Raw genomic sequence first — 25,427 nt, 5'->3', positions numbered from 1 at the left:
GGAGAGGGCTTTTGCTGACAGGGACACACTTTGTCAGTCAGTGGTTAAAAAAAGCACAAGAGAAGAATTTGGAAGGGTGAAGACCAGGGAAAAACAAACCAAAACAAAAAAAATAACCATTCATCATCTCTCAAGTGTATTTTGATGAAAATGCAGCATTAGCTATCTTGCTCTTGTATTTTGACACCTCTGCTTCTCAATATCAGGACATTTTGTGTACATTTTTGCCTGCATTGTTGAAAATCAGCACGTCAGGTTTTCTAGGACAACATGCCGGTTAAAAATCTGACATGTTTTTATTTTTGTACTAAAATAAATTGTAGTTGCACATCCACTCCAGAAGGTGGCAGTGGTACTTCTCATTTTCAAGAGTGTGCGCAGAAAGTATAAGCAAGTTTTACAGCAGATTACTTATTACCGGGAGGAAAAAAAAGGGTAGTGATACAATTTATAGCCGCAGCAGAGAGCAGGGCATATATTTTCTTCTTCCTTAATCACCATCATCAAAATGATTGAGTCGAAAGCAAGATTGATTTTCATTTTAATTGATATTGGATGGATCATGCGTCTAAGCTACACAAGTTGGATCCATTCCGGTCGCGCGTGCTGCTGCGAGTCTTTTGTTTCCTACCGATCATTCAATACAGCCACTCAGTCCAATCAGATTTTCTCTGGCATCTATCACCGGACTGCCAATATTTAGGAAAAACAATCCGAGTGCGCTCGCTGGGACTTGGCTTGGCGTGAGCACGCCTTTCTGGGTGCCAGCTGCGTGACATAACCCTCTGAATCTCGCATTTCTACAGCTCATATTGTCATTTGTGCTCTATTTGTGTTCTGTTGGCTGCATTGTGAGGTGCTCAAGCTCTTGATAGGAGAATGTCGGGTCAAGAGTGGCAGAAAATCCATCCATTGTATTTCCCGTGAGCGAGCCGAAGCTCGGTCTTAGAACATGAAAAGAATCTGGGTTTAAAATGTTGCATGTAAACCTCAATGTGGTTTCTAGGTTTTGGTGCTGTGTGCAAGAAGTGAAAGTATATCATGTGGATTTTGATCCACATTTGAAAGAATCTTGATTGATTGATCAGAATATGGGCAATTCAATGCTATTTTCCGGTTTCCTATCATGGATGGAATTGTTCGCCCAATCACCTTCAGAGTTATTTTCAGCACGAGACACTTTTTTTTTCTGTTTTTATCAGCTCTTTCCCAGATGGAATTGTAACCACAGCCCCCCACCCCCCCCACCCCACCCCCTCCCAATCTGTGAAACCAACCATCTGGTGCGTCATGTTTGTGAATTGTGGCCCTTTTTGTCCACAATTGTACACATATTTTGTTGTGGCAGGCAGGAACAAGAATTGCTTCCACCTCCTGCTCCATCCTTTATTTAAACCCCGACTAAGTAGGGGGACTTGAAATTTAAAATGTGCAAGCAGCCAATTAAACTCCACACATAGTCGTCGCGGTTATCCGGCCACGACCCCCCGGGCGAGAAGACAGTTTGACATCTCTCAGCCTCAAAGTACTGCCAGAGAAGGCAAAGGAGCAAGTCGCACCAAAGGTGGTCTATAGATCCTCGCGGCGGGGGTAGCACCCTGACTTCAAACCTGGCATGGAGCCCCGGGTTGCGCTCACAAGCCCACACGCCATTTTTCTTCTCTTCCGTGTTGAGCAGGTGCAAGACACATCCACATATTGGATCTATTTTTCTGATCCCAGCAAGGCACACTGAGGCGTTTGGTTTTTGTCTCTAATCTTTTTGGGTATAAAGTTTGTCTTATCATCCTTCTGGCACTCTTTTTGAAGTCATTTGAAGTCCTTAGTACTCAAACTATTTACTCCCAGTACCATTGTGGATAATGATTAGTATTCAATTAAAAGGTAGCACACAAAATGCCTGATAGTAAATATTGATTTGAAATGCAAATGTATTGAAGCGTTCTTAAAGTTAAATACAACTGAACTGCAGATGCCTCAAAATGTTGTGATTTTCTTTCTCATATGTGTTCTTTAGTTGTTTTTATGAAAGCGCTGGACAATAACAAAGAATTTCCTCGTATGTGGCCCAACCTGAGAGGTCGATGATTTTTCTCATGTTAAATGTACGACACTGGTTCCAATCACGCTGTGCTGGACTTTAATCACTTCTCTGAGAACATTGCTCCGCGCAGTGGGAACCAAAGTGTCTTCTAGCTACAGGGTGGACAGTAATGAACAGGAAGTTCACCGCTTTTCGAGGAACAAACGGCAGGTTTTGCTGTGATGGTACAGCTGAATCGCCACAGGACCACAGACCTTTACACCTAATCGTCGACATGACTAGTCCATGCCATAGTCAGACATGTTTGATGGAGAGTGCAGTTGATCCATGTTTGATCCTCAATGGCAGCAACAAGATGAAAGTTATGCTTTCATCCCACACTTTTTTTTTAGTTTATCATGTGCAGCGTGGAGAGAAAACAGGTCAATATAATCAAAGAAAACTCTTTGAGTTGCTTTAGTCTCTTATTTTGCCGTCTATTAGTCTGTTTGTTATTTGTTCATACAGCAACCGCCCACTCTATATAGTTGTACTGTACTGCAACGAGAGTTTACCTTTCTTCAGTTGCAAAATGTAGACTTCAGTAGGCTTCGTGCAAGTGACTTCAAAGCTTGTGAGCTTGTGTGTGGAATATTGTCATGGAGGAGTCTCTTGTGACTTTTAACGAGTCGGCAGGTGTGTGCGCACGAAAAAAAACAACCCAACATGGAGTTATTGTCAGACAAGTGACAGTGAATGCTTAATTGAAGCGTTGTCAGGTGGTTGCTTGGCTCACAAGATCTCTGAAAAAACATCTGACAGAAGCATTCTCCTCTTATGAGAGGTAAACGCTGCTATCTAGTGGACATGATAGGGATTGTGCTTGGACCCAGCAGCCTTATTGCAAAAAAAAAAATGATTTGAGATTTACTGGGAATTTATTCATGTGTGACTGTATCCCATTTCTGCCGCAAAAAAAGTCACGTGACTCAAAATACTGTGTCTCAGGTAAATAGTTTGTACTTAAGGAAGCTGGGAGGCATCAATCCCAATCTTGTCCTTTTAGGTGAACGATGCAAAGAATCCCATCTGAAGATTGTTTCCACACCGGGCTGCAATCTCATGAAGAAGCATTAAATTAATTTCACGCTACTGCTTTGGAATTAATTGCATCTTAGTAGAAGCCGCTCTGATAGGGATGGACACGACGGTGTCTATTAAATCCAGCGCTTTTTTTTATTTTTAATCAGACAGGCCTTGACTTGATACACTTGATGATCTTTGAGGCACCACTAGCTCACAATCGAGAGGTCCTCAGTTCCAGTCTTGGATCTCTTACGCATACATTTACTGGCACGATGAGAAGAAACGCCCAACATCTCTACTTTAGTAACAAAGACCTGGTTGTCATGGTAACAATTGCATTGGCGCGGCAATGTACCACAGGGCACAATAAGGTCTGTTTCAATGGGCTTATTTCAGCAAGACACAAAATTGGGTGTGTAAAGTGTGCTGGAAATTTGATGTCGACATGTTAGTAGGATACCTTGCGACTATTTGAAGTTGCGGAAACTCAAGATTTAATGAGCAGTAGTACGATACGTTAAAGTTTTAATAATGCATCAAATCAAACAAAAAGATTGAGTTTGTTTGCAAAATGTCGCTAACATGGCTGCCATCGTGGTTTGGGAGCCTTCATTAATAATCATTGAGCATAATTTTCATTATTTTTGACTTTTCGAGCTTGTTTTAATTGGCCTCTGTGGGATTTGGAATTGATGTTAACATATCGACCACATGTGTTTTTGTAATCCCTCACGATTATATAGTGTTGTATTTTTTTTAACCAATTTTGTAATATATCACACTACTGGTGCGTGATCAGCATGCTTTCCAAACAATACTCTTTGGATTGTTTACTGCCTTTGTGCACAAAATCAGCTATGAATAAATAATCCCTGTGTCTTCATTTAAGGCAAATTGGTTTTTAGTTCATTTTTCATAGTGCATAACTTATTTATGGTGGTCGCTGCATAATGTAGACAAGCTTGTTATCTACAGAATCTCCCCCATTCCAAATATGCTGTGAATTATTCATTCGAGGGTGATGTTGATTGTACGCTACAATACTTTTTCTTATGACGTTGTCTTAAAAAATGAAAGATCACGCGTGTCGAGTAACCCACTGCTAGGCAGCAACCTTATTTTGATGTATCAAAGAACAGTCACATGCCTCTCTGTATTATTGCAAAATGAATGCTTTGATTTTCTAAATATTTTCTATCTATTTTTTTTATTTATTTTTTATTTTTTATTTATTTATATTTAATTCATTCAATACTGGCAGTATATTGCAGCGGAGCCTGAATTTGAAATTCCCGGCTCAAAGCATAGTAGGTGTAAAGGATTGTACGCTATGTGCTGTAATTCAACGAAACCAGGTTGGGCGGGGCGCTTTTTAACCGTAGGTGTCCTAGACGCAAGTATGCTTGAACTTAAGCGAGTCAGAGTGCCACACCCCAAAAAAAAAAAAAAAGCATTCCCACCTGCAACCTGTTTTGTTTCTCCTCCTCCAAGAGAAAATATTCACACTCCTACAAGAGTTCCTTTTATTATTTTACAGTCGCACACACTACAGGTGTTACAGTGAAAAGACATCAGCCTGTTGAAGTCAATAAGTTAAACCAAATCTACCTTTACGCATTCTCATTTCGAACGTTCATCGACGCCAAATGCCAAAATGCCAGATTTTCCGTCATCAGACTCTTTTGTTACGCCGTCGCCAGAGACCCAGTTGACGCCCTAGTGTAGACGTCTTAGGCAGAATGTTGCAATAACCGCTGACAGCTACTAGAGCCACACCCGCTCCACCTATGACATTCCGTTGGAATGCGTGTGCACACTTAAGAACCAATAGTAGTCAAAAAGACAAAAAATAGGGGCAGGCATTTGAATCAATTTCCTTGATCAATCAATTTCATTCTGTGAGCATTATTGCTATGGGGCAAAAAAGAAAAAAAAAAACACTGAAAGTTCTGGACCCCTGCTTCCATAGTAGTTTAAGGTTAGCAGAACTCGAGCGTCAGATGCCCTCAGTTGCTTCAAGATGCAATTGATCAAATGCCCGACTCTACTTTAAAGTCTGCCTGATTATTATTTTTTTTGCCTCTTAGGCAATTGTATCTTAGTTCATATTATCAAAAATATCAAAACTTTATAAAACAAATTGGGGAGCCATTTAAAACAGATAATCACATTGACTATGAAAACATGGGATTAGTAAAACCCCAAAACCTGAAATTGTTACAAAATGATCACACCCCTCGCCAAAAAAAAAACAACATCAATGCATCAGCTACTAGCGACCAAGAATCCACTCCAAAAAAAAAAAAAGCAAAGCAACAGGTACACTATGTACAGTCAGCAAGGTTATCAGTGCTTGGGACTCACGACAAGGCAGCAGAGATTAAAAAAGAAAATTTGAGCAAAAGCCCACATGACTCGGCTTCTGTCTTCCCTTTCATTGTTGGTGGCAGGGTGGGAGGGGCCGCGCCGCGTCGCATTCTGGGCACCCAATGGGCAAAAGGCTATTTTTCTCCGGCTTGGTTGTTCATGTCTTTTTGGAGACGCTTGCAAGATTTTTGAACTTGGGTCCCAACGTGTTTAAGAAATCGAGGTTTTCGTTGGCGACGTCATCGCTGCAGCAGCCGACCGAGCCGGCCGCCGAGCCGACTCCCTCAAAGCCGTACTGGTGGATGATGTCGTCCGCGTAGCGCCCGTCGTCCTCCTTGCCTCCGAAATAGGAAAGTTTCTGAAAGGCAAAGCCAGAAGTTTTACACACGAGCCCAAAGGCTTATAATCGAGCAAAACGGGAGTGTCGTCATCACCTGACGCAAATAGCGTTCGTTTGTTTGCCAAGTATTGAGAAAGTTTGAGTCGTAGTTTATCTGCTGGTTTCCGTACTGGCTGTCGTAATTTCTGCTGAAGAACTCTGTATCGGTTGCACCAAAGCTGGACCTGTAGAAGTTGTTGTCCTGGTGTACCAGGGTGGAACCCTTTGTTTGCCAATCCTGATTGCCCACCGAGCCTTTGAAATCCGAGCCGAGGACGGGGACCTTGATCAGACTGGCGTCCTGTGGAAGCAGAACAAAAAAAGTAGTTCTTTTGCCTCGCTCGGATTGAAGGGAGTGAGACCTCTTCTCGCTCCTTACCACTTCTTCCCCCGGGGCTTCTGTGTTGGATTTGATGAGGATTCCGCCGCTGTCGGTCGTGTCCTCCAAGATCTGCAAGTCTGGCTTTGTTGTGCACAAACAGGCGAACAGCAAGCCTGCAAGAGCAAAATGGCCCATTAGATGGAAGGAACCTCACACACGGCACGTCTCAAAAAAAGAGGAGAGGAACTGACATAGCAGCAGTAGGAGGAGCAGAGGCAGGAGGAACGCCAGCCACCCCATCGGGCCCAGCGAGGACGACCAAGGCTTGGTCAAGCAGGCGCCGTTCCTGCACTGGCAGACCCTGACGCTCACTGTCTGGATTTTCCCATTGCCCTGCAGATCCTTCACCTCAATGGGAACTTGATGGATCTTCAAGGGGAGGTGTTTGGTCTGCCGTAGCGTGGCGGCCGTGTCTACGAGGGAAGCGCGCAATCCGTTTAGGGCCTGACGGAAGAATGACAAGCTACGAACCGTCGCCTACCATTGAATCTGATGATGGACCATTTTCCCTCTTCGTTATTCGGCAGGCTGAAGGTGAAGGGGCCTTTAAAGGGCGCATCGTCGGCATCTTCTGCCACGAGCAGCGCCGAGCCCAGTTCCCCTTCCTTCTCGCACACCACCCTCTCGCCGGGCGGGACGATAACCGGCACGTTGTCGTTCACGTCTTCCACCTGGATGATGACCGTTCCCGTACCGGTCTTGGAAGCTGAAAGGCATTAAGGAACACGCTCCCGCTCAAGTCGGCTACTCGAGGCGACGGATCTGTTTGTAGAAGCCACATACTTGCGTCCACAGCTCGCATGGTGATGTTGTAAAGTCCCTCCTTGACAAAGTGCGACTCTCTGTCGATGGTATTCGCCACCCTCAGCTCGCCTGAGTTCCTGTCCACGTTAATCCAGGCGGCCGGATCCATGATCTTGTAATACCTGCGGCGAGACGGTCCGCAAAGTTCTCATCAGTCTCGCTTCCTTCCAGCGAGTCGAAGTCCCGTTAGAGTGAGCCGCTTACTTGATGCCGTCGCTGCTCTTGGTTTCCGGATCGATGGCTTTGTACGTTCCTATCACCGTGCCGTTTGGCGTGTTCTCTTTGACGGTGAAGCGAATGGTTGGCGCCGTGAATTCGGGACCTTCGTCCACGTCGCCAACCGTCAAGTCCACGGGGACGATCTCCCACTGGGCCGTGGTGCCGCTCAGCTCGGCTTCGTTGCGGGCCATCACTTCCAGCCTCATTTTTGGGGATTTCTCAAAATTTAATGGCTGGAAAGACGTCGGCACTCTTTACTTGAGATGGCTTGGACTCCTCATGGTGTTACTCCAAAGTAAAAAGCAACTCACCTTAGAAATGTACAGAAGGCCCTCGTTTGTTTTGGGGTCCGTCTCCATCCGGAAGTTTCCGTTTTCATTGCCCTTAGTGATAACGAATTTGGATTTCCAAGCGGCCGTGTCTTTTAAATCCTTATCTTCGACAGCCATTCGGAGAATAAGTTTGCCGACTTCGTTCTCCTGTGCGGTGGCTTGGTACTGCACGATGAAAAGATTCAAAGGTTCAACAATTATGAACAACAATTCAAAAGTCTTCCAAATGTGGAAGCTGATTACCAATTTCTTTGTGAAGGTCGGCGGGTTGTCATTGATGTCGGTCAGCGTGATGGTCGCCGTCCCAGTGGTGAACAAACCTTTGGCTCCGCCGTCCATATCTTTAATTTGCACAATCACGTTGTACTTTTCTTTACTCTGACGAGAGAAGATTCCGTTCACGTCACACGTGGTAGAATTGAAATTACGGGACCCGAGCTCTGGCGGGCCTCACCTCTCTGTCTAAAGTGTTGGTGGCCGTTGTCAAAACCCCCGTCGTCGGGTTGATGGCAAATCGGTCCAATTCACTCAAAAGGGAATATCGGATCTTCACGTGGTCGGTGCCTGCCTGGTCTCTGTCGGTGGCGTTCACCTTCCCCATGACGGTCCCTGCGATGTGTTCATTTGAGAAGATTGTTGCCAGAACAAACATTAAACAGGCCACGGTGTGTCAAGTTGCTCACCTGCTTTGCTTTTCTCTGGCACCGAAAATTGCATTTGGTCGCTGAACTGCGGCGCATTGTCATTGTCATCGTCCACATTGACATAGATGTCCAAAGGGTCATCGGTTTCTTGCCGCGAAAATTTGTCAAAAACCCTGGTTATTAACTGCAAAGGAAAAACAGAATGATAGCTCATGAGATTATTGATTGTAATTGGAAGTGTTTCCAATAGAATCAAACTGGCAAGTGACAGTAAGTTGAAGATGTATCTAAAATCAATTGAATTCCATTTTATTTTGAAAATCTGAACGAGGAAAAGCGCCAACTCACGGCAAATCGCGGGAACTCCTCACGATCGACCGACTTGAGCACAGTCAACATTCCAGAGTCGCTGTCAAACCTAAACACTCCTTCTGGGTACTTGTCGTAGCCGGGCCCAGTCAGAGTATAGTACACCTGATGAACGGCTTCGGTGTCGGACACGAGCTGCAACAGAAGCAAAAGTCGAGCGCCATCTTATGACCAAGGCAAATTCTCTTATTGACATCAATAAATATTTCGTGCGTAGCCATAGAAATTAATAGAGGCTCAAATGTACAGTTTATTCTTTTATGACAGGAATGGATATTTTTGGGGGGGTGAAGTAAGTTTCCAAGTTTCAAAGTCACTTTTGGAAACATTTTAAGACCGCAAAAACAAACTATCCGGTTACAAATTTGAGAGGTGCTAGTAATGTTTTAAATGACCCTTATGACAGATCATTCTAAACTGAATTATTCACTATGACATAATAGCAAAAAATTACTCTGCTATATTATTATGTAATTGTTACGGTTGGGTGTGTTTCAGCTTTATAAATGAAAAACTCTTCCCTTCTTATCTCAAGGCTGTTGGGAGTCTTTCAACAGTTGGCACACACACACACGTGTCATGTGTACTGTATATATGAGTCACTGTAAAAATTATTGTCCCAAGTGGCCATGAGGAATGGGGAACGGTTTTATGACGCAAAATATTGATTGCATAAAAAACGTAATCACGTGTGTCGCTTATCAGACAAATCAATAATACGATAATTCATTTGATATTTTGATAATTGGAAACCCTGACTAATATTCTACCCTTCATTTGGAAATCCGGCATTATAGTGTGCTGTATTTTTTGTCATGACTTTTTTGTTTTCGTGTATATTGAAATGCATAATTACAATGCTTGGTGTGTCGCGTGTGTTTGAAAAAATTACCCTTGAGACGTCTCTTGGATAGGGGCCGGGGTCATTCTCCAGGATATTGATGGGTGGGGGGCTCCAGCGTCTTCTGAACCGTTGCAGCACGTCAGTGGGCTACACGGCACAGTCAGGAGTGGGAAATAAGAACATCTACTTGTTACTTTGTTAAGTCGCTTTATCAACTATCAACGCATTTGTGTATCGATGTATATTTTTACTCAAGTACCGGTGTGAATACTTTTGCAAGTTGGGTGCGCAGGGGTGAGGGGGGGGGGGGGCTGTACCTGTCTGATCATTTGCTCGCTGGCGATGAGGTTGACGTCCATCTGCATCTGCCGCCCGTCATTGCGTTCAGCCCAAACGGAGAAAGTTCTGCCTTTAGACGAGACCTCGACGTCGGTCGTGGCTGTCACCGAACCGTTGGGCCAGACTTTGAAAGCGCGGTCGTTGCAAGTGACGCTCGCGCAGCTTGCCACATTGACTGGAGCAAAGGGAAGAACAGGTTGAGTGACTTTTATTGTTTTGTTTTTTTAATTATTATTATTGCAGAAATGCGGTACGGGTCAGATCATGAATAAAAAAAAGAAATTGTAATTACGTCTGCTTATCTCGAATCTGGCCGGGATTATTTGCGGCACCGGGACGTACTGGACGCTTGGGACGAAGCACGAATCTACTCCGACCAGGATCTAAAGTTACACATAGAGTTAGTGTCGAATATCACAAGGTTCCTCTTTGTTCATAAAATAACATATGTCGGACTCACCAGCGCCAGGCAGACGTTGAAAATGACAGCATTCGCCATCGTTTTTCTTTTCAAATATAAATTTGCACTTTGCTCCAAGAAAAAAAAAATCCCCTCACAGCATTAAAAAAAAAAAAAAAAAGCGAAAAAGTTTCGAGCGTTCAGGTGTCTGTTTGGAAGCTGTGTTCACTTAGAAGAAAAAACTCCTGCTGCTTCTCCGACTACTCCACGGCACCTTTTGCGCTCGCTCGCTCTTCGCTGCTGGCGGTGTGTCAATAATCCGGACACACCTTGAACGCCCCACCCAAAGGCCGAGCTTCCGCAGCAGGCTCCATATCATTGAGGGGAGGACTTGTGTGCACCAAGCACTCCTCCAAACGTTCTAAATTCTAAAATCCTCCAGCAGGAGGAGCCGTTTCTCCAATTTATTTGACACCAATTTGGGATTTTTAAAGGACCTTTTCCCAATGTTTCATTTAAGTCTTCATCATAAAGCTGCACAATACTACACTACTGATGCTGCTGCACAAGTAATAGTTATGCATGTCTCTAAGGGAGCAAGTATGCGTGTGATGTGCATCTAGCCTCGACACAATTGTCTTTTCTACTTGTTTTTCAAGTGTATCCGGTCTGTGGAAATTCTCCCAAGTCTGCACAGTTCAACAACCTCTATGTGCCCCTCCTCTTTCCTCAACACAGCTAAGGCTCCTCGCTCAGCACTGCAGGAATGTGCACTAAATGGAGCCTGGCTGGCAAAGGGGGGTGGGGAGGTTGTCCTCCCACTTGTTATCTCTAAAAAAAAAGTGTTTGCAAAGAAGCAAGCCAGAGAGAGAGAGGAAAAAAAAGTGGTCGACAACACTGCGGGCCAATGTCCTCGAGCGTAAACTGTGCAAAGAGAGACAGAAATAAAGTTGAAATCAAACCAGACTTTACGTGCGTAAAGCAAAGGTGAGAAAAATGTCAGGAAGATTGTTGTGAGTCATGGGCGTGAATGCAAGGAAACCGCCCAGGGCTGGGAGCCATAACAGTAAACGCAAAACCGACTCAGCAAATAGTCTTGTCACTCCCAGAAGGAAAGTGACACGTTCAAGACGAGACGTGTGTATGGACACACACAATTTGAAAGTGCAACCTCCTCCCTTCTCCTCCTCCCCCCCACCCACTAGCCCTGAACTCTTCATTTTTGGTGATAAGCTAAAAATGAGTCATTTTCACTGTGAATTTTGCTGTTCCAGTAAATGTCCCAATAATGTGGAAGCGGTAAGTAAATGTAAGCAACTTGTACAAATGAAACGTCATTGCAGTTTTTAAACACTTGCATCACAAAATACACAAAAAATTCCAGTTTATCATTGTCTCTAATCTGGAAGCCCCAAAAGGTCAAAAAGACTAATGGCGACCCCAACAGCTACAACATTTTGCCAGGTGCTATATTTAAAAGAAACTAAGTGTAGGCCCAAAGATTAATCTGGACTTGAAATTGTACAATTTAGAATTCAACCAGGTTTGTAATTTGATCCATCTTTGACAGTGTTTGTTTGTTTTTATGTTTAAGTGGTTAACATCTGCAGCGAGTGCGACTTCAATGTACACCTTCATCGGTTGAATGAAGACTACAAACTCTATTTCCGTGTCTGAAGTATAATGAATGGTGGAAAACGTATTAGACCTGATGTTAGTGAATTTTAGAGGGGCAGAGGCTGGCGGATCTGCAAGAGGGAAGGCTACGCTGTTGTGAGACTGGCCACTGCAGCAAGTGGCAAAAAACGATCGGATTTTACCTTTTAACTTATTTTGACACAAATATGACAGTTAGGAAAAGTTCCAATTGAAAAAGAATGCTTTGAAATGGCAACACATCAACGGGCCCAACGTCTCGCAACACAACTTTCAACCTGCGTTTCAATTTAATTGACACATCTGGACCAAAACAATCTGCACATGTTCAATCTAAACACGCCACCGGACATGTAATCTCATTTCAAAGGTCGCATTAATGTCACACGATTGTACGCGTATGCCAAGTACGCTTTATGTAACCATTTGCTCTGGGCATGTGTGTGTGTGTGTGTGTGTGTGTGTGTGTGTGTGTGTGTGTGTGTGTGTGTGTGTGTGTGTGTGTGTGTGTGTGTGTGTGTGTGTGTGTGTGTGTGTGTGTGGCAAGTGGCAACTCAAGTGGGCACGTCACGTGCGTTCTGCTTCTGTTGGACACTTTTTTATCAATAGTAAAATAATAACTATGAATACAAACCTCGACCAGATTGAAACATAAATAGTGTAGTCTTGAAATATTTTGGCCTGCCTTTTAGACTGATGTGTTCTCACACAAGTGTAGAAGTTGCCCCGTGCCCGTGACATTCCCTGGGAGCACACCTTTGGCACGGCGTTGCATTCCCTGTGACTTTGAGCGGACGTGTTTGTTCAGTGCAGTCAGTGAACACGAGCAGATTAAGAAAGAGGCGCACATTGGCTGACTGTGTTGTCGCCATGCAAAGTGCAGTCAGTCGAAGGAGTGGCACCGTGGAACTTATCTGGCACAATTAAACATTGTACTTCCAAGGAAATGGTGGCGTTGTGCGTTTCTGGGATACACACACACACACACACAAACAAATGGCGTCACTTACAGTAGTTCTGATATAAAGGAGAAGAGAGTTTGGTCATTAAAACTGAAATCCTCCCTTTTATGTGCAAGATCTGTATTCATGCTAAAAAAGAGTCACTTTAGCTGATGTGTCAGCATGCATCTCCATCCATTTTGCTGAGTGTTTAATTCATAGTCCACAATGTGAGATTGATCAGAATTACATGTTTGGACTCGTGGGGCCGTACACAACACAGTATTGGAAAGTAAATGTTGGACTTGACTTCCCTTTAATGTTTCGTGTTTCCATTTAGAATTATTCTCATTCCAAAATAATGACGTATTTTTCTTTTGATGTACAAAAATGAATAATACTCTACATATATAGAGGCACATAATTGATCTATTTTTTTTTTTTAATGACCCAGCATATTTGTCTGTTTCAAAAATGTGGCCCTTAATGTGTTTGCTCAACCATTCAGGAAGACTGGCCAACTGGAAGTGTAGTCTGAGTACTATTTTTTTTATTTTAATCAGAATGTAGATTTTGGATAAAATGTGTCAATAAAACATGGAAAGAATGTACATTCAACATTTTCAGGTATAGTAAGTATACTTTTGAGCTTTGTGGGATACTTATTTTTTTCAGCAGTCAAAATTGAATATTTTATTATTAGTTAATTTGCTAAATTTCAAACATTTTTTATACATTTAAGAAGGCATTTTGCCACTTGCTGTTACCTGAAAATAACATCACAGGTAAGGGCTGCTGACGGTTCACCTGTTTTCTGGCTTTGGTCATGTGACATTTGCGAGCTAAACCATGATTGGTTGTTACCTGGGCACTCACTTTCAGCAAGTCTCAAAATACATTTTTAAAGATATGAATCAATTCACGTCCCACGGTGACAAGACATATTTTGTAATATGTCTCTTCATTGTGTGATAGTGGGAAACGAAATTTTGATCTCTTTGCATGTGAAGAAATTGACCATAAACCAGACTTTGACTTAAAATGAATGAATATGAAATAATGAAGATATTTGTAATGCTGAAACTGGCTAAATGAGTAACGTTTGAACTGGAAACAGCCTTTGCTGCTGCTGTCTGGCAGATCTGTGGATGACCGTCGATGCACCTCCCTGCTTCCCTCCTCCGCCTTGGCCGTTATCAGCAGCAACGAACCACGGGAGGGAGGGATCAGCCCGTCCGTCCACCCCTCTCGTTGCACTTACATGTTCTTCTTCCTCGCCCCGCGAAGGGTCAAAGTTTGACAGCAACAATAGACAGAAAATAACGGCCAAAAAGTTTCGGATTATCAAGTGGACTTTTTTTTTCATTCCCTCAATGGCGTTGAGAGGCATCATTTTTGCTCTACTTTGCTGCTTGACGGTGAGTGTGGCGCAGCTCAAAGTCGTTCTAGTGGCGAAGCGAGTAACGGACCCTTCCTCAGGTGGGGCTTGTTTGTGGGCTTCTGGGTTTTGCGTGTCAAGACAAGTCAGAAAGTCAACTGTCTCAAGCCCGAGTGGAATTTAGCCCGCTTGAGGCACATGAAAAGTGAAGGCGCGGCTTTTTTTGTTTTTTTTAATTGGCTTATTGTAATTTGCGTTGCGAGTAGCGGATTTGAATTCTGCGCATTTTAAACGTGGAGCCAGAATGATGAATTTAATCTAAAGATGTCAGTTGCGCAGTCTGAGTAAATTAACTTTCAATGGAATTAATTTGTATTTATTAAATTCATTTTAAATTCACTAAGTTCATTTTGTTTCACTTGTCAATCACTTTATTGGGGGGTTCTTTTATCACAAACAATTTAGTTTAGGTTGCATTACCTGACATGTACTTCCGCCTTCATCAGCGGAACGTGTCAGGTAATGCAACCTAAAATAAATTGTTTGTGATAAAAGAACCAAAAAAAAAGTGGAAGACCATTATTTGTTCACACTTTATTTCCTCATCAATATCTCCATGCATTTTATTAAATAGATTTTATGTATTTAATAGTTTATTCAAGTTTGAGAATACTGTAATTGGCCTCTATATCAAAATATTCTTTTTAAGTATTCAAAATGATTTCAAATGTATTCACATTAAGAACAGACGACTTGAAAGTGAAACGCTTTAATTGCATAAATTGACTCTTATTATATTATGCAATAATCAGATTGTTTTTTTAGAAAGCCCACACTTCTCATGACGTGTATATTTACGCCCACTCCTATTCTTTATCCCCTTCTTGTGCATACCTGCAGCTCGTTCCTATGCGGGCAGAAGGAAATGGACTGCGCAGGCAGAAAAGAGATTGGATTGAACATCCCAGGCAGCTGAAGGAAAACCACGACTACTCTGGGACAAACATTGGCAAAGTATGTGCCCTTTCCCCATATTTCTCATGAACACACACAAAACCGAGTGATGATGACATCATGATGCTGCATTGTTTTCAAGTAGACACATTTTAGTAACAAGTTGTACCACAGCACAACTTTTTGTTAGCACGAGATGCTAATGTTACTTGTCAGAGTCGTGTATCGAAAAAAAAGGCACAACTGGCTCACATTTGTTCATATTGAGAATGGTGGGCCTATTCCAAAAATGTTTTCTTGTGTGTGTTTCGATAAATCCTTTTATGTTTATGTTACAGATTCGCTCCGATAAAGAGAACTACACGACGATATTGTATTCGCTAAAGGGACCTGGTTCTGACGAGCCTCCAGTTGGTGTATTCGGGGTGGACCAAAGAACTGGCATTTTGAAAGCCTATAAAGTATTGGACCGAGAGGAGATTGCCTTTTATAATGTAAGATCACTTTGTTAAAAACAAACAAAAAAACAGACACACTGGAAAGCCCAAGATTCTTTTCTTTGTTGTTTTAGTTAAAAGGAGTGGCAAAATATGAAGACGGGTCTCGTGCCGAAAAGGATGTTGACATCCGAATTACTGTTGTGGATGAAAATGACAATACCCCCATAATCAAAGTAGGCCAAGTGGGAAGCGTCAAGGAATCATGCGCCGCAGGTATCCAACAACGTCTGCTTGATGATGGCAAAGATTTTTTTTTGTGTCGGTAACCATCAATCGGTCGTTTCGCAGGCACAATTGTCATGAGTGTGATCGCCACCGATGCAGATCAAGAGAACACCATAAGCTCCCAGATCTTTTACAGCATCGTGGAGACGCGCAGCACTGCCGGCATGTTCTCTATCAACTCTCAGACCGGAGATGTCTCGGTTCGGCGAAACACTCTGGACAGGGAGGTGAGGCGCTTCACTAGAAAACTTTTTTATTGTGTTTTTATGAAGCCAATGTAGTAAAAAAAAAAAAAAAAAGGTGGGGGAATTCTGACAATGTTATTCCTGTATTCTTTCAGAAAAAAGATACATACAAGGTGATTGTCAAAGCTTCGGATTTAAATGGACAATCCGGAGGAAACGTAGGAACGGGTGAAGTTGAGATCAAAATCCTGGACATAAATGACAACGTCCCCACTCTGGAAAAAGAATCGGTACGTCAAGATTACATCTCTTTCGTTTCTAAACGATCCCTTGGGCCCACTTGAACTCCTGTTGTGTGCAGTACGAGGGCAGTGTAGAGGAGAACACCATCAACGTGGAAGTGCTGAGGATCCAGGCCATCGACTTGGATCTGGAATTCTCGGATAATTGGCTGGCCGTCTTTCAAATCATCTCAGGGAACGAAGGAGGCTATTTTAGCATCACGACCGATGCTAAAACCAACCAGGGGATAATCATGATTCAAAAGGTAAGCAAATTGAAAGAGGTAAATATTGTAATTGAATGTAACGCAATGTGCAACTCACCAAAGGACGGATGAAAACTGTCCAATCCAAACCGAGCCTGTTCTTGTGCTTCGCGTATGCAGGAGCTGGATTACGAGGAGCTCAAGTCCCTCAATTTGGCGGTGGTTGTTTCCAACAAGGCCAGTTATGATTTCGGAAGCTCCTCCACCTCCACGTCTGTCGTCTCAAAGTCGTACTCGGTGAAGATCAACGTGATCAATCAGAAGGAGGGTCCCCGATTCCAGCCGTCCGTCAAAGTGGTGACTCTGTCTGAGGACCACACGTTGATCTCCATCAACTCGGTCATTACCACATACGCCGCCATTGACACCGACACGCAGCAAATTGCCACCAACGTGAGGTCGGACATCTTTTTGGCCAAAAAGACTTCACACGTAGTCGTGACCTATGACTCAAGACCAAACTTGTTCTCGTTCTTCTAGGTATGTTAAATTCCGCGATGATGACAACTGGTTGATCGTGAATGAGAAAACCGCAGAAATTAGACTGAACAAACTACCCGATCGAGAGTCCAAGTTTTTGATCAACGGAACGTACTACGCCCAAATCATATGCATCAGCCAGGGTAAGTTCTGGAGAAATATGTCGCTGTGATGGATAGATGGAAGTTGGGTGATTAGTATTGAGTGTATGCTTGATTACGTCTCAGAAGTGACCTCAAAGACTGCCACGGGGACCATCGCCATTCAGGTGGAAGACTTCAACGATCACTGTCCCAAAGTGACCACCACGAGTCAGACCATGTGCTACGACCAAAACTTCCTCTACGTCACGGCTGTAGATAAAGACGAGTTCCCCAACTCGGCCCCGTTTGAGTTCACTGTGATTTCGACCAGCAGCCACGGGAAGTGGTCGGTGGAACACCTCAATGGTACGACCGAGTTTTAGCTACCCTCTTATTATCGTTACCAGTATGCGCTGCTCAGCTCGATTGTACGTCAAGATCGCTGAACACTCATCCTAACGTTCGCTTACACCGAGACGCCGTAGTCTCTTGTCTAGTGTTCCTTCACTGATAAACTTCTTGTCATGTAAAACATACGATTGGCCCATTTTAAAACCCATTGACTGTCTTTGACTTCAGGCACGACGGCAATCCTGCGAGATCAAAATAACTTGCGGCCAGGCATGTACAAAGTGGCTGTTGAGATCAAGGACCAGCAAGGAAAGTCGTGCGGCGACTTTCAGATGCTTGACGTTGTTGTGTGCACGTGTGAGGAAAACACTAAAATCTGTGCGGCCCACATTGAAAGGCGTTCCGATTTTGGTGTCGGGGGAATTCTACTTTTGCTGTTGGGACTTCTGCTGCTGCTCTGTGAGTGTGTTTACACTTCTTTGTCACCATTCTGGTCCAACTTTTTACCTGTCAGATTTTGCCAGAACTAGCTAGCACTACTTCCAACCTGTCGGAATGCATCACCTGACATATTTTTGTGTCACATTAGTGGTGCCGCTTCTGCTGCTCTTCTGCATGTGCGGAGGAACTGGAGGAGATTTCAAAGCCATTCCGTTTGATACCAAACAGCAACTTATCTCCTACCACACCGAGTGCCAAGGAGAAGATCGGGTACTTGGATTCTTTCCGGTTAGTCGGTAAAAAAAAAAAAAAAAAAGCTTGACTGATGGCTCGTTGGCTTTTATTCCACAGGAAGTTCCTCTCATACACACCCCAGATGCCGAACAGGTGATCATTTGCAAGGACATAAACTTGGGAGGAAAGGGCTACATCAGGGGACTGATTGAAGGGGGTGGAGCGCTTATCTCTGGCAATGAGCACTCCAACTTAACAACCAACAATGTGCACCTGTACAACGAGTACAACCAATTTTCTGGCCATGGAAGGATGAACGTCATAGATGGGGGGACGATGATGGGGCAAGGTCAATTCTCCCAGTATAGAGGCGGGGCCTTTGACGACCTGGCCGTGTCCGATCACTTCCTCGAGGAATACTATTCCAGTGTGAGTACCAAACCCAACTTGACCACCCCTCAAGTTGAACTCAACTCAATAATTGATTGTTTTTACTTTCTTCCAGAAATCCAACCATACTGCCCAGCAGTCCCAGGAGAAAGATGCCGTTCTAGTCTATGACTACGAGGGCGGGGAGTCTCTGTCAGGTTCCATAGGCTGCTGCAGCATCCATGAGAATGACAACGACTTCTCGTTCCTCGATGACCTGGACCCTAAATTCAAAACCTTGGCTGAGATTTGCAAGGGGTCAGCTCAAGTGGATGCACACATAAGTATCTGTCCACCGGTCAGACCGCTGTCTCCTGTCAGGCCTTCCCCTCAGAATCATGTCCAGACTCACACAGAGAGCGTTAGAGACCAGGATCGCCTCCATGTCGACACTCTCAGAACCTCCAAGGTAACATCTGGAAAATCCACAATTGTCCAAGAGGGATCATCCACGCTCTCTAAGGTCCACGTTCAAGACAATGTCGTGATTCCCGGTCAAACCCTGCTCGTGCAACAGCCAGCCTTGTACTACGCCTCGGCACCCATGTATGTCGTTGAGCCCCAGTCCCAAATGGTGCTTGTCACGGGAGGTGCCCATCAGGGAGTGGGACAGGTTGGGCTGACACAAGGCCTGGTCCAAGTCGGTCAACAGGGAGTGGGTCAGGTTGGGCTGACCCAAGGCCTGGTTCAAATCGGGGGCCTCCAGGGATCTCAAGGGATGGTACTTGTGGATGGCCAAGTTGGGCAGGTGGCTCAAGGAACCTTACCGAGACAAATACTGGTGGTGGAGAACGGGTCTATGGGTCGGGGCCAGGGTGCACAGGTGGCCCTCGTCCAGACCGGTCAGGGATCTGGCGAACAAACAACCTTATCTAGACAAGTTTTGCTGGTGGAAAAGGGATCTTCCGGTGGGGGTGCACAGGTAGTCCAGACAGGTCAGGGATCAAGTGAGCATGGATTGGATGTCAGGGGTCAAAGTGTGCAGGCTAGGAGTTTCTCATTGGCTTCTCAAGATTCCACAGGGTCAAAGGAGGACTTTGTCCTGAAAGCCACACCCAAGTCGCAAGTCGGCCAGAGGGTGGTGGTGCAGCAGCGAAAGCAGGTATCGGTTACAGAGCGGAATATAGAATCGTCGTCTCGAGCTTAAAGATAACGTTTGCTATCGGAATGTCCACTGGAAGCACTCTTCACTGTATTTCTGATATCTTTTATGCAGTCCCAATGTTCATATTGTTGGTTGTGGGTCTTGATTGAACCAAGTTCTTCCAGGCGCTCACTTTTGAAACGGTTTAGGATGATTTGGTTGAGTATTTTACAAACAGTATTTTGTTTACTTGAGAGAAACACAAAGATAGCAAATGCGGGTATGATCATAACCGTAAATCACAATATAGCAATTACAGATAATAATAACCGAGATGTATTGGACATATTGGAAGAACCTTCCACCATCTACAGTACAGAGTGAATAAACACTATCGTATTTGCTTTTTCATTTGAAAATAATAAGCTCTGGAGAACAACGTTTCTGTTTTAGGGTTCTTTATGTGCTACAATGTGTTTGGTGTGATTCTGATAATCAGTTCGTAATACTTTAACTTTAGGAATGCCTGGAGCTGACCTTGCGAAGATTGAGCTTTAGTTATAGTGCAACTAATCAGCGACTGTTTATTTTCGGTCTTTCAAATAGATCTACGGCAATAACATATCCAAAGCATTTTTGCTAACAAAACCCAACGTGTTTTAAAATCCTGCAACCAAACGTGAGTATGGATGCATTATATTTCTTTTGGTAGCTTTTTTTGGGGGGGAATAATGAATTGCTTTTCCGTGAGATGCCTTTTCTCCCTTTGCTTTTGATACGCAAATATTTCATACAAGTTGTAACATTCAAAATGTAAATAGCCCGTATTGCATTAAAGACAAAGCAGATCTGTCAAATCAGATTTGTTACCTTGCCCTCTTTATTTCTGATCAATTGATTACACAGAAATGCTTTGTTCTCTAGTGACCAACACTGAAATGTGGTAATGGAATAGAATTAGGTCATGTGGCCTTACTGTGAACAAAAAAGAAGGTTGGAATCAGGTTTTCATCATCATCTCAAGATTCCACAAAAATTCACACAAATGTTTCTGACGTATGACTCATGTGCCACGCAAGTATCATGAATCATATCTTGTCTGGTGGAGTAATATTTCTTGAACTCTCACCTGCACGTTCTCCCTCAGGCCTCCCCACGACTCTTCGTGTGCGTGCGTGTGTGTGTGTGTGTGTGTGTGTGTGTGTGTGTGTGTGTGTGTGTGTGTGTGTGTGTGTGTGTGTGTGTGTGTGTGTGTGTGTGTGTGTGTGTGTGTGTGTGTGTGTGTGTGTGTGTGTGTGTGTGTGTGTGTGTGCATGCGTGCGTGCGTGTATGTGCTCGCGTGTGAGGTCATTAGTCATGTCACTGCAGATGTTTTCATAATGAGGCATTCCTGCCTGTCAGACAGACGGTGTAGGGTGGGGCCGCATTTAAAGAAACAGAGTCCACAGTCTCCCGAAACTACCCATGGATTGTTTGCATGCGTGTCAATGATTAATCGCTTCATCACGTTCACTTTCAGCGTGATAAGCAACATTAGTAGGAACTATTGAAAAAGAAAAAATGGACTTAGTATTTTTGAATTTGTTCTTTCAAATGATTCTGATTTGACTTCATTTTTAAAACAATTATGATTCACTGGTTTTGTTGGCGTCAGCCACACCTTTGTATCCAAATAAGTCGGAGGACTACACTCCTACTGAGCTCTCACCGCGCCTTAAAAAAAAAGACAGTTGCTCAATTGCACGTATAATCTTTAATCGGAATCTATCAAGACAAAACTTTGTTTTGCCCACGCAAAAAGCAATGGCAGTTTCAACCTGCATTGAGAATGACTCATGTACTTGGTGAGAATATCTGCGTTGACATCTCTTTTTATTGTCATACATTTAGACTGCGGGCGGGGATATTTTCATTCATCCGGCTCATTGAATCGGTCGCAACTGATCTGTTCTGTTGATATCGGTTCACGAAACAAGGCTGCGTTGGTGTGGAAAACTCAGTTTTAAGAACCACCAGAAATAATACACAACTGGACCATAAGGACTTAGGTTTCCATATTTACATGAACTGATGAAGCCCTCTCAGATGAAAGGAGAAACAGAACAGTTCGGTTGCAATCGATTCAACGGCCAGAGAAAAACTGAATCTATACTGCAGAGGTCGGTTTCCAGTTCCCAAGGCAGCACCTTCTCAATGGCGGCCGTCGTCATCCTCCAGTTCGTCTTCCTCGTACTCCCCCAGCTCGTCGGCGGTGGCGTCCTGGTACTGCTGGTACTCAGACACCAGGTCGTTCATGTTGCTCTCGGCCTCTGTGAACTCCATCTCGTCCATGCCCTCGCCTGTGTACCAGTGCAGGAAAGCCTTCCTGCGGAACATGGCGGTGAACTGCTCCGAGATCCTCCTGAAGATCTCCTGGATGGCCGTGCTGTTGCCGATGAAGGTGGCCGACATCTTGAGCCCGCGCGGCGGGATGTCGCACACGGCCGTCTTCACGTTGTTGGGGATCCACTCCACGAAGTAGCTGCTGTTCTTGTTCTGGACGGTCAGCATCTGCTCGTCCACCTCCTTCATGGACATGCGGCCGCGGAAGATGGCCGCCACGGTTAGGTAGCGGCCATGGCGCGGGTCACACGCCGCCATCATGTTCTTAGCGTCGAACATCTGCTGCGTGAGCTCGGGAACCGACAGGGCACGGTACTGCTGGCTTCCCCTGCTGGTGAGGGGGGCGAAACCCGGCATGAAGAAGTGCAGGCGGGGGAAGGGCACCATATTGACGGCCAGTTTGCGCAGGTCGGCATTGAGCTGGCCGGGAAAGCGCAGGCAGGTGGTGACCCCACTCATAGTGGCTGACACCAAGTGGTTGAGGTCCCCGTAGGTGGGCGTGGTGAGTTTCAGAGTGCGGAAGCAGATGTCGTAGAGGGCTTCGTTATCGATGCTGAAGGTCTCGTCCGTGTTCTCCACCAGCTGGTGAACGGACAGCGTGGCGTTGTACGGCTCCACCACCGTGTCGGACACTTTGGGTGACGGCATGACGCTGAAGGTGTTCATGATGCGATCGGGGTACTCCTCCCGGATTTTGCTGATCAGCAGGGTGCCCATCCCGGAGCCGGTGCCGCCGCCCAGTGAGTGTGTCAGCTGGAAGCCCTGCAGGCAGTCGCAGTTCTCTGACTCCTTCCTCACCACGTCCAGAACTGCGTCCACCAGTTCGGCTCCCTCCGTGTAGTGACCCTTGGCCCAGTTGTTTCCCGCTCCACTTTGACCTGCGAGACGTATGTTTCCATCACATGGAGAGTTTGCATTTATCCTACTTTTACAAGACAACATGGAACAACTGGACAAGACGCCGGTGGTAGGAGGGAGGTGATTGGTTGACACAAGGGACCGGACTGACGAAAGAAACTAGAAGCAAAACCTAACCAATGTGCAAAAGACACACTTAGCTGGATTGGGACATTTAATTGTGAAATGGTCTGTGTGGGAAATGACCCCACGCTAGCTCCACAAAAGTTAGCTATGTGAACCACTACGCCACCGCTGGTAGGAATCGGACTACAACTCACTGTTTCTTTTGGCCATGATGAGAATGAATAGGACCTGTCAGTGGCTTGTTGATGGCAGCCCCTCCCTTGCGACCACCAAGAGAGCTGACAGCGTGTCACCTAGCGCCCAGGCTAACAACTCGCACAATATCGTGAAGGGCCGTGCGCTGTGGAATGCAGCGGCTGCTCTTGGGACACTCGTGCAGTCACGCTGTGTTTGTGTGTCTTTTTGGCTCATAATTCCACTCACCAAAGACAAAGTTGTCAGGCCTGAACAGCTGGCCAAATGGGCCCGATCGAACCGAATCCATGGTCCCGGGTTCCAGGTCTACCAGAATGGCCCGGGGGACAAACTTGCTGCCTTTGGGATGACAAAGAAGAGAGAGGAACTGGATGATGTCATTCCACACTTAGTGACTGAATGTCCCTCCATCTGTCTTTGACATATGACACGCCCTTTACGCTGAGCGATCCAGCAAAGTGCTGCAACATACTGCATGGCTTCTTCCAAACCACTGGGCCTCTTAAAGCGCTGAGGTCGGCACAGTCGGTTCAAGCGAGGCCCTTTTCCAAAATGTGTCTTCCTTTCAAGCCTTGTCTTTGCTCGAACAATGAGCCCCTGTGCTCGGCAGCAACCTCTAACCACTTTTTGTTCTCCTAGCAACTTTATGACTTTCCCACAGAAAAAGGACTTTGTTCTCACAGCATCTCCATTTTTCTTTGTGGAAAAAGTGCAACTTTTCTGGAAAAAAAAATAAAATTACCCATGGATGGATAATAGACAGATAGAGCAACAGATGGCTAGATAGAGCGGTCGATAGCTAGAGGAGGAGTTGCAACTGAATCTGACCGGCTGAAGGCTGAGCGAGTTGTGACCTGAAGTAACCTGACTGCAGCAAATGCAGGAGACAGTGAGATGCGATAAGATGAGAGTGCAGATACTGTACCTGTGCTCCCTGTGGACACATGGGTGGAGGTGGACATGGAGATGAAGACAAAAAAAAAAAGAGAGAGAGAGATTTAAAGCTGCTGTTCACCGTCATCGATTGTGTTCACTATTTTGGGTGTGTCGGGACCTACTTTCTCTCACGAAAGAAGAATTTATGCTCTTAGGTTGTTATTTACCTGAAGCCTCATTGTAGTACACATTGATCCTCTCCAGTTGCAGGTCGCTGTCACCTTGGTAACTGCCCGACGGGTCGATGCCGTGCTCGTCGCTGATCACCTCCCAGAACTAGAAGACAACAGTTTTGTTCAAGCTTCAGTTTGTCTCACTATTCGTGTTTAGAAACTAACATCCATTGTTTTGTTTTGAATTCATATAAACATACATGCTTTTGTATAAATGTCACGTCCAGACAGGAAGGAGATTCACACCCAAACGGCGAATCTCTAAGGCGGATGTGCCAACCACTCGTTTCATTTTTTTTTTTTAAAAGATTGGCTTAAACTTACTGAGATGTTTTTGGGATAGGAAGAGCAAGACGCACAAATCCAGGTTGCTACGCATGAGCATAGCATCCAATTACAAAAAGCCACGCCCTTCACAATCTGCTTGGTGTCCAAATGACATCAAACTTGAGTCCATGCATACATTTGATACTTGCTTGATTATAACCGAGAGATCCATAATGTATCGCTAAATCTTTTAAGCATGCAAATTTTTCTCTCTGACCAAATGGGACAACTTGCTGGATTGGACAACAGTCAACGAGTACCTTGGCCCCAATCTGATTGCCACATTGTCCGGCCTGGATGTGCACGATTTCCCTCATGATGCGGAGTCGTGCGCCGATGGCTGACTGGGTGGCTGCTGTGGTGGTTGCGGTACGTCCGCTGCTGTGGCTCCTTGGCTTGGCCGGCTTGTGCTGCGGCGCTGCGGTGCGGCTCAGAGTCAACGCTTCCCTCAGGCACGTGATCAGCGGTGCCGCCTGGAGGATGACGTTGCAGCATCCTCAGCATCCCTGGCAGCCAATGGCAGAGCTCGGCAGTGATGCAGCAGACGCAGCATCAAATGTGCTGTGTCATCCTCGGCATGCCTCACCAGCAGAATGAGGCTGTTACACACACACACACACACACACACACACACACACACACTGACGCATTCGCATTTTGTGACAAATGTATAGTAAGACTCTTCTGTAAAAATAAATAAGTAAATAAGTAAATAAGTAATGTATGCATGTATATGCCTAAATATTGATATACA

The 25,427-nt window shown here is 44.8% G+C and overlaps 3 protein-coding genes across 6 annotated transcripts in view; 1 reads left to right on the top strand and 2 right to left on the bottom strand.

Annotated features, from left to right (window-relative positions):
• LOC147046167 (desmoglein-2-like protein) overlaps positions 1 to 20,536 on the top strand; it is a 155,056-nt gene extending 134,520 nt beyond the window's left edge. The window contains exons 1-14 of one of the 3 annotated variants that reach the window (XM_085929681.1): positions 13,986 to 14,203; positions 15,064 to 15,177; positions 15,456 to 15,611; positions 15,689 to 15,830; positions 15,906 to 16,069; positions 16,183 to 16,317; positions 16,389 to 16,574; positions 16,695 to 16,972; positions 17,055 to 17,197; positions 17,282 to 17,503; positions 17,717 to 17,947; positions 18,078 to 18,199; positions 18,281 to 18,592; positions 18,669 to 20,536. In XM_085929681.1, the coding sequence (XP_085785807.1) occupies positions 14,159 to 14,203; positions 15,064 to 15,177; positions 15,456 to 15,611; positions 15,689 to 15,830; positions 15,906 to 16,069; positions 16,183 to 16,317; positions 16,389 to 16,574; positions 16,695 to 16,972; positions 17,055 to 17,197; positions 17,282 to 17,503; positions 17,717 to 17,947; positions 18,078 to 18,199; positions 18,281 to 18,592; positions 18,669 to 19,739 (3,321 nt within the window). In that variant the 5' untranslated portion in view covers positions 13,986 to 14,158 and the 3' untranslated portion in view covers positions 19,740 to 20,536. Of the gene's footprint in view, positions 1 to 13,985; positions 14,204 to 14,245; positions 14,265 to 15,063; positions 15,178 to 15,455; positions 15,612 to 15,688; positions 15,831 to 15,905; positions 16,070 to 16,182; positions 16,318 to 16,388; positions 16,575 to 16,694; positions 16,973 to 17,054; positions 17,198 to 17,281; positions 17,504 to 17,716; positions 17,948 to 18,077; positions 18,200 to 18,280; positions 18,593 to 18,668 lie in introns of those variants that run through there. The other 2 variants (XM_085929683.1, XM_085929682.1) reach the window with 2 other exon arrangements.
• On the bottom strand, positions 4,619 to 10,483 carry dsc2l (desmocollin 2 like). The gene is made up of 16 exons (XM_085930612.1): positions 10,249 to 10,483; positions 10,081 to 10,171; positions 9,767 to 9,963; positions 9,498 to 9,596; positions 8,585 to 8,740; positions 8,276 to 8,420; positions 8,047 to 8,201; positions 7,836 to 7,970; positions 7,572 to 7,757; positions 7,246 to 7,493; positions 7,021 to 7,163; positions 6,719 to 6,943; positions 6,429 to 6,650; positions 6,235 to 6,350; positions 5,911 to 6,156; positions 4,619 to 5,834 (listed from the first exon to the last, which is right to left on the bottom strand). Exons 1-16 carry the CDS (start codon positions 10,285 to 10,287, stop codon positions 5,634 to 5,636), a joined length of 2,604 nt encoding a protein of 867 aa, XP_085786738.1. The 5' UTR covers positions 10,288 to 10,483; the 3' UTR covers positions 4,619 to 5,633.
• A 1,170-nt stretch (positions 20,537 to 21,706) lies between the features above and the next one.
• On the bottom strand, positions 21,707 to 24,990 carry LOC147046166 (tubulin beta-2A chain). Of its 2 annotated transcripts, XM_085929559.1 has the most exons (5): positions 24,934 to 24,990; positions 24,341 to 24,449; positions 24,163 to 24,171; positions 23,466 to 23,576; positions 21,707 to 22,936 (listed from the first exon to the last, which is right to left on the bottom strand). In XM_085929559.1, the coding sequence occupies exons 1-5, from the start codon at positions 24,988 to 24,990 to the stop codon at positions 21,867 to 21,869; spliced, it is 1,356 nt and encodes a 451-aa protein (XP_085785685.1). In that variant the 3' UTR covers positions 21,707 to 21,866. The 2 variants fall into 2 exon arrangements, with proteins under 2 accessions (XP_085785685.1, XP_085785684.1); XM_085929558.1 differs by lacking the exon at positions 24,163 to 24,171.
• Positions 24,991 to 25,427: the final 437 nt, after the last annotated feature.

This window comes from Syngnathus leptorhynchus, chromosome 14 (genome assembly GCF_054491065.1).
Source record: "Syngnathus leptorhynchus isolate UIUO chromosome 14, UIUO_Slep, whole genome shotgun sequence".
Classification (NCBI taxonomy): domain Eukaryota; kingdom Metazoa; phylum Chordata; class Actinopteri; order Syngnathiformes; family Syngnathidae; genus Syngnathus; species Syngnathus leptorhynchus.
Note: the sequence above shows the minus strand (reverse complement) of the source record. Positions and strands in the feature narration are given on the sequence as shown.

Bases quoted from the DNA above. Each gene is read 5' to 3' on its own strand.
- dsc2l (XM_085930612.1), bottom strand. From the start codon at position 10,287: ATGGCGAATGCTGTCATTTTCAACGTCTGCCTGGCGCTG. The intron at 7,494-7,571 runs GTGAGTTGCTTT...ACGTCTTTCCAG, and splicing joins GCCTTCTGTACATTTCTAAG to CCATTAAATTTTGAGAAATC. The intron at 6,651-6,718 runs GTAGGCGACGGT...CTTCCCTCGTAG, and splicing joins GTCCATCATCAGATTCAATG to ACACGGCCGCCACGCTACGG.
- LOC147046166 (XM_085929559.1), bottom strand. From the start codon at position 24,990: ATGAGGGAAATCGTGCACATCCAGGCCGGACAATGTGGCAATCAGATT. The intron at 24,450-24,933 runs GTACTCGTTGAC...GTTGTCTTCTAG, and splicing joins GCAATCAGATTGGGGCCAAG to TTCTGGGAGGTGATCAGCGA. The intron at 22,937-23,465 runs GTGAGTGGAATT...TACGTCTCGCAG, and splicing joins GCCTGACAACTTTGTCTTTG to GTCAAAGTGGAGCGGGAAAC.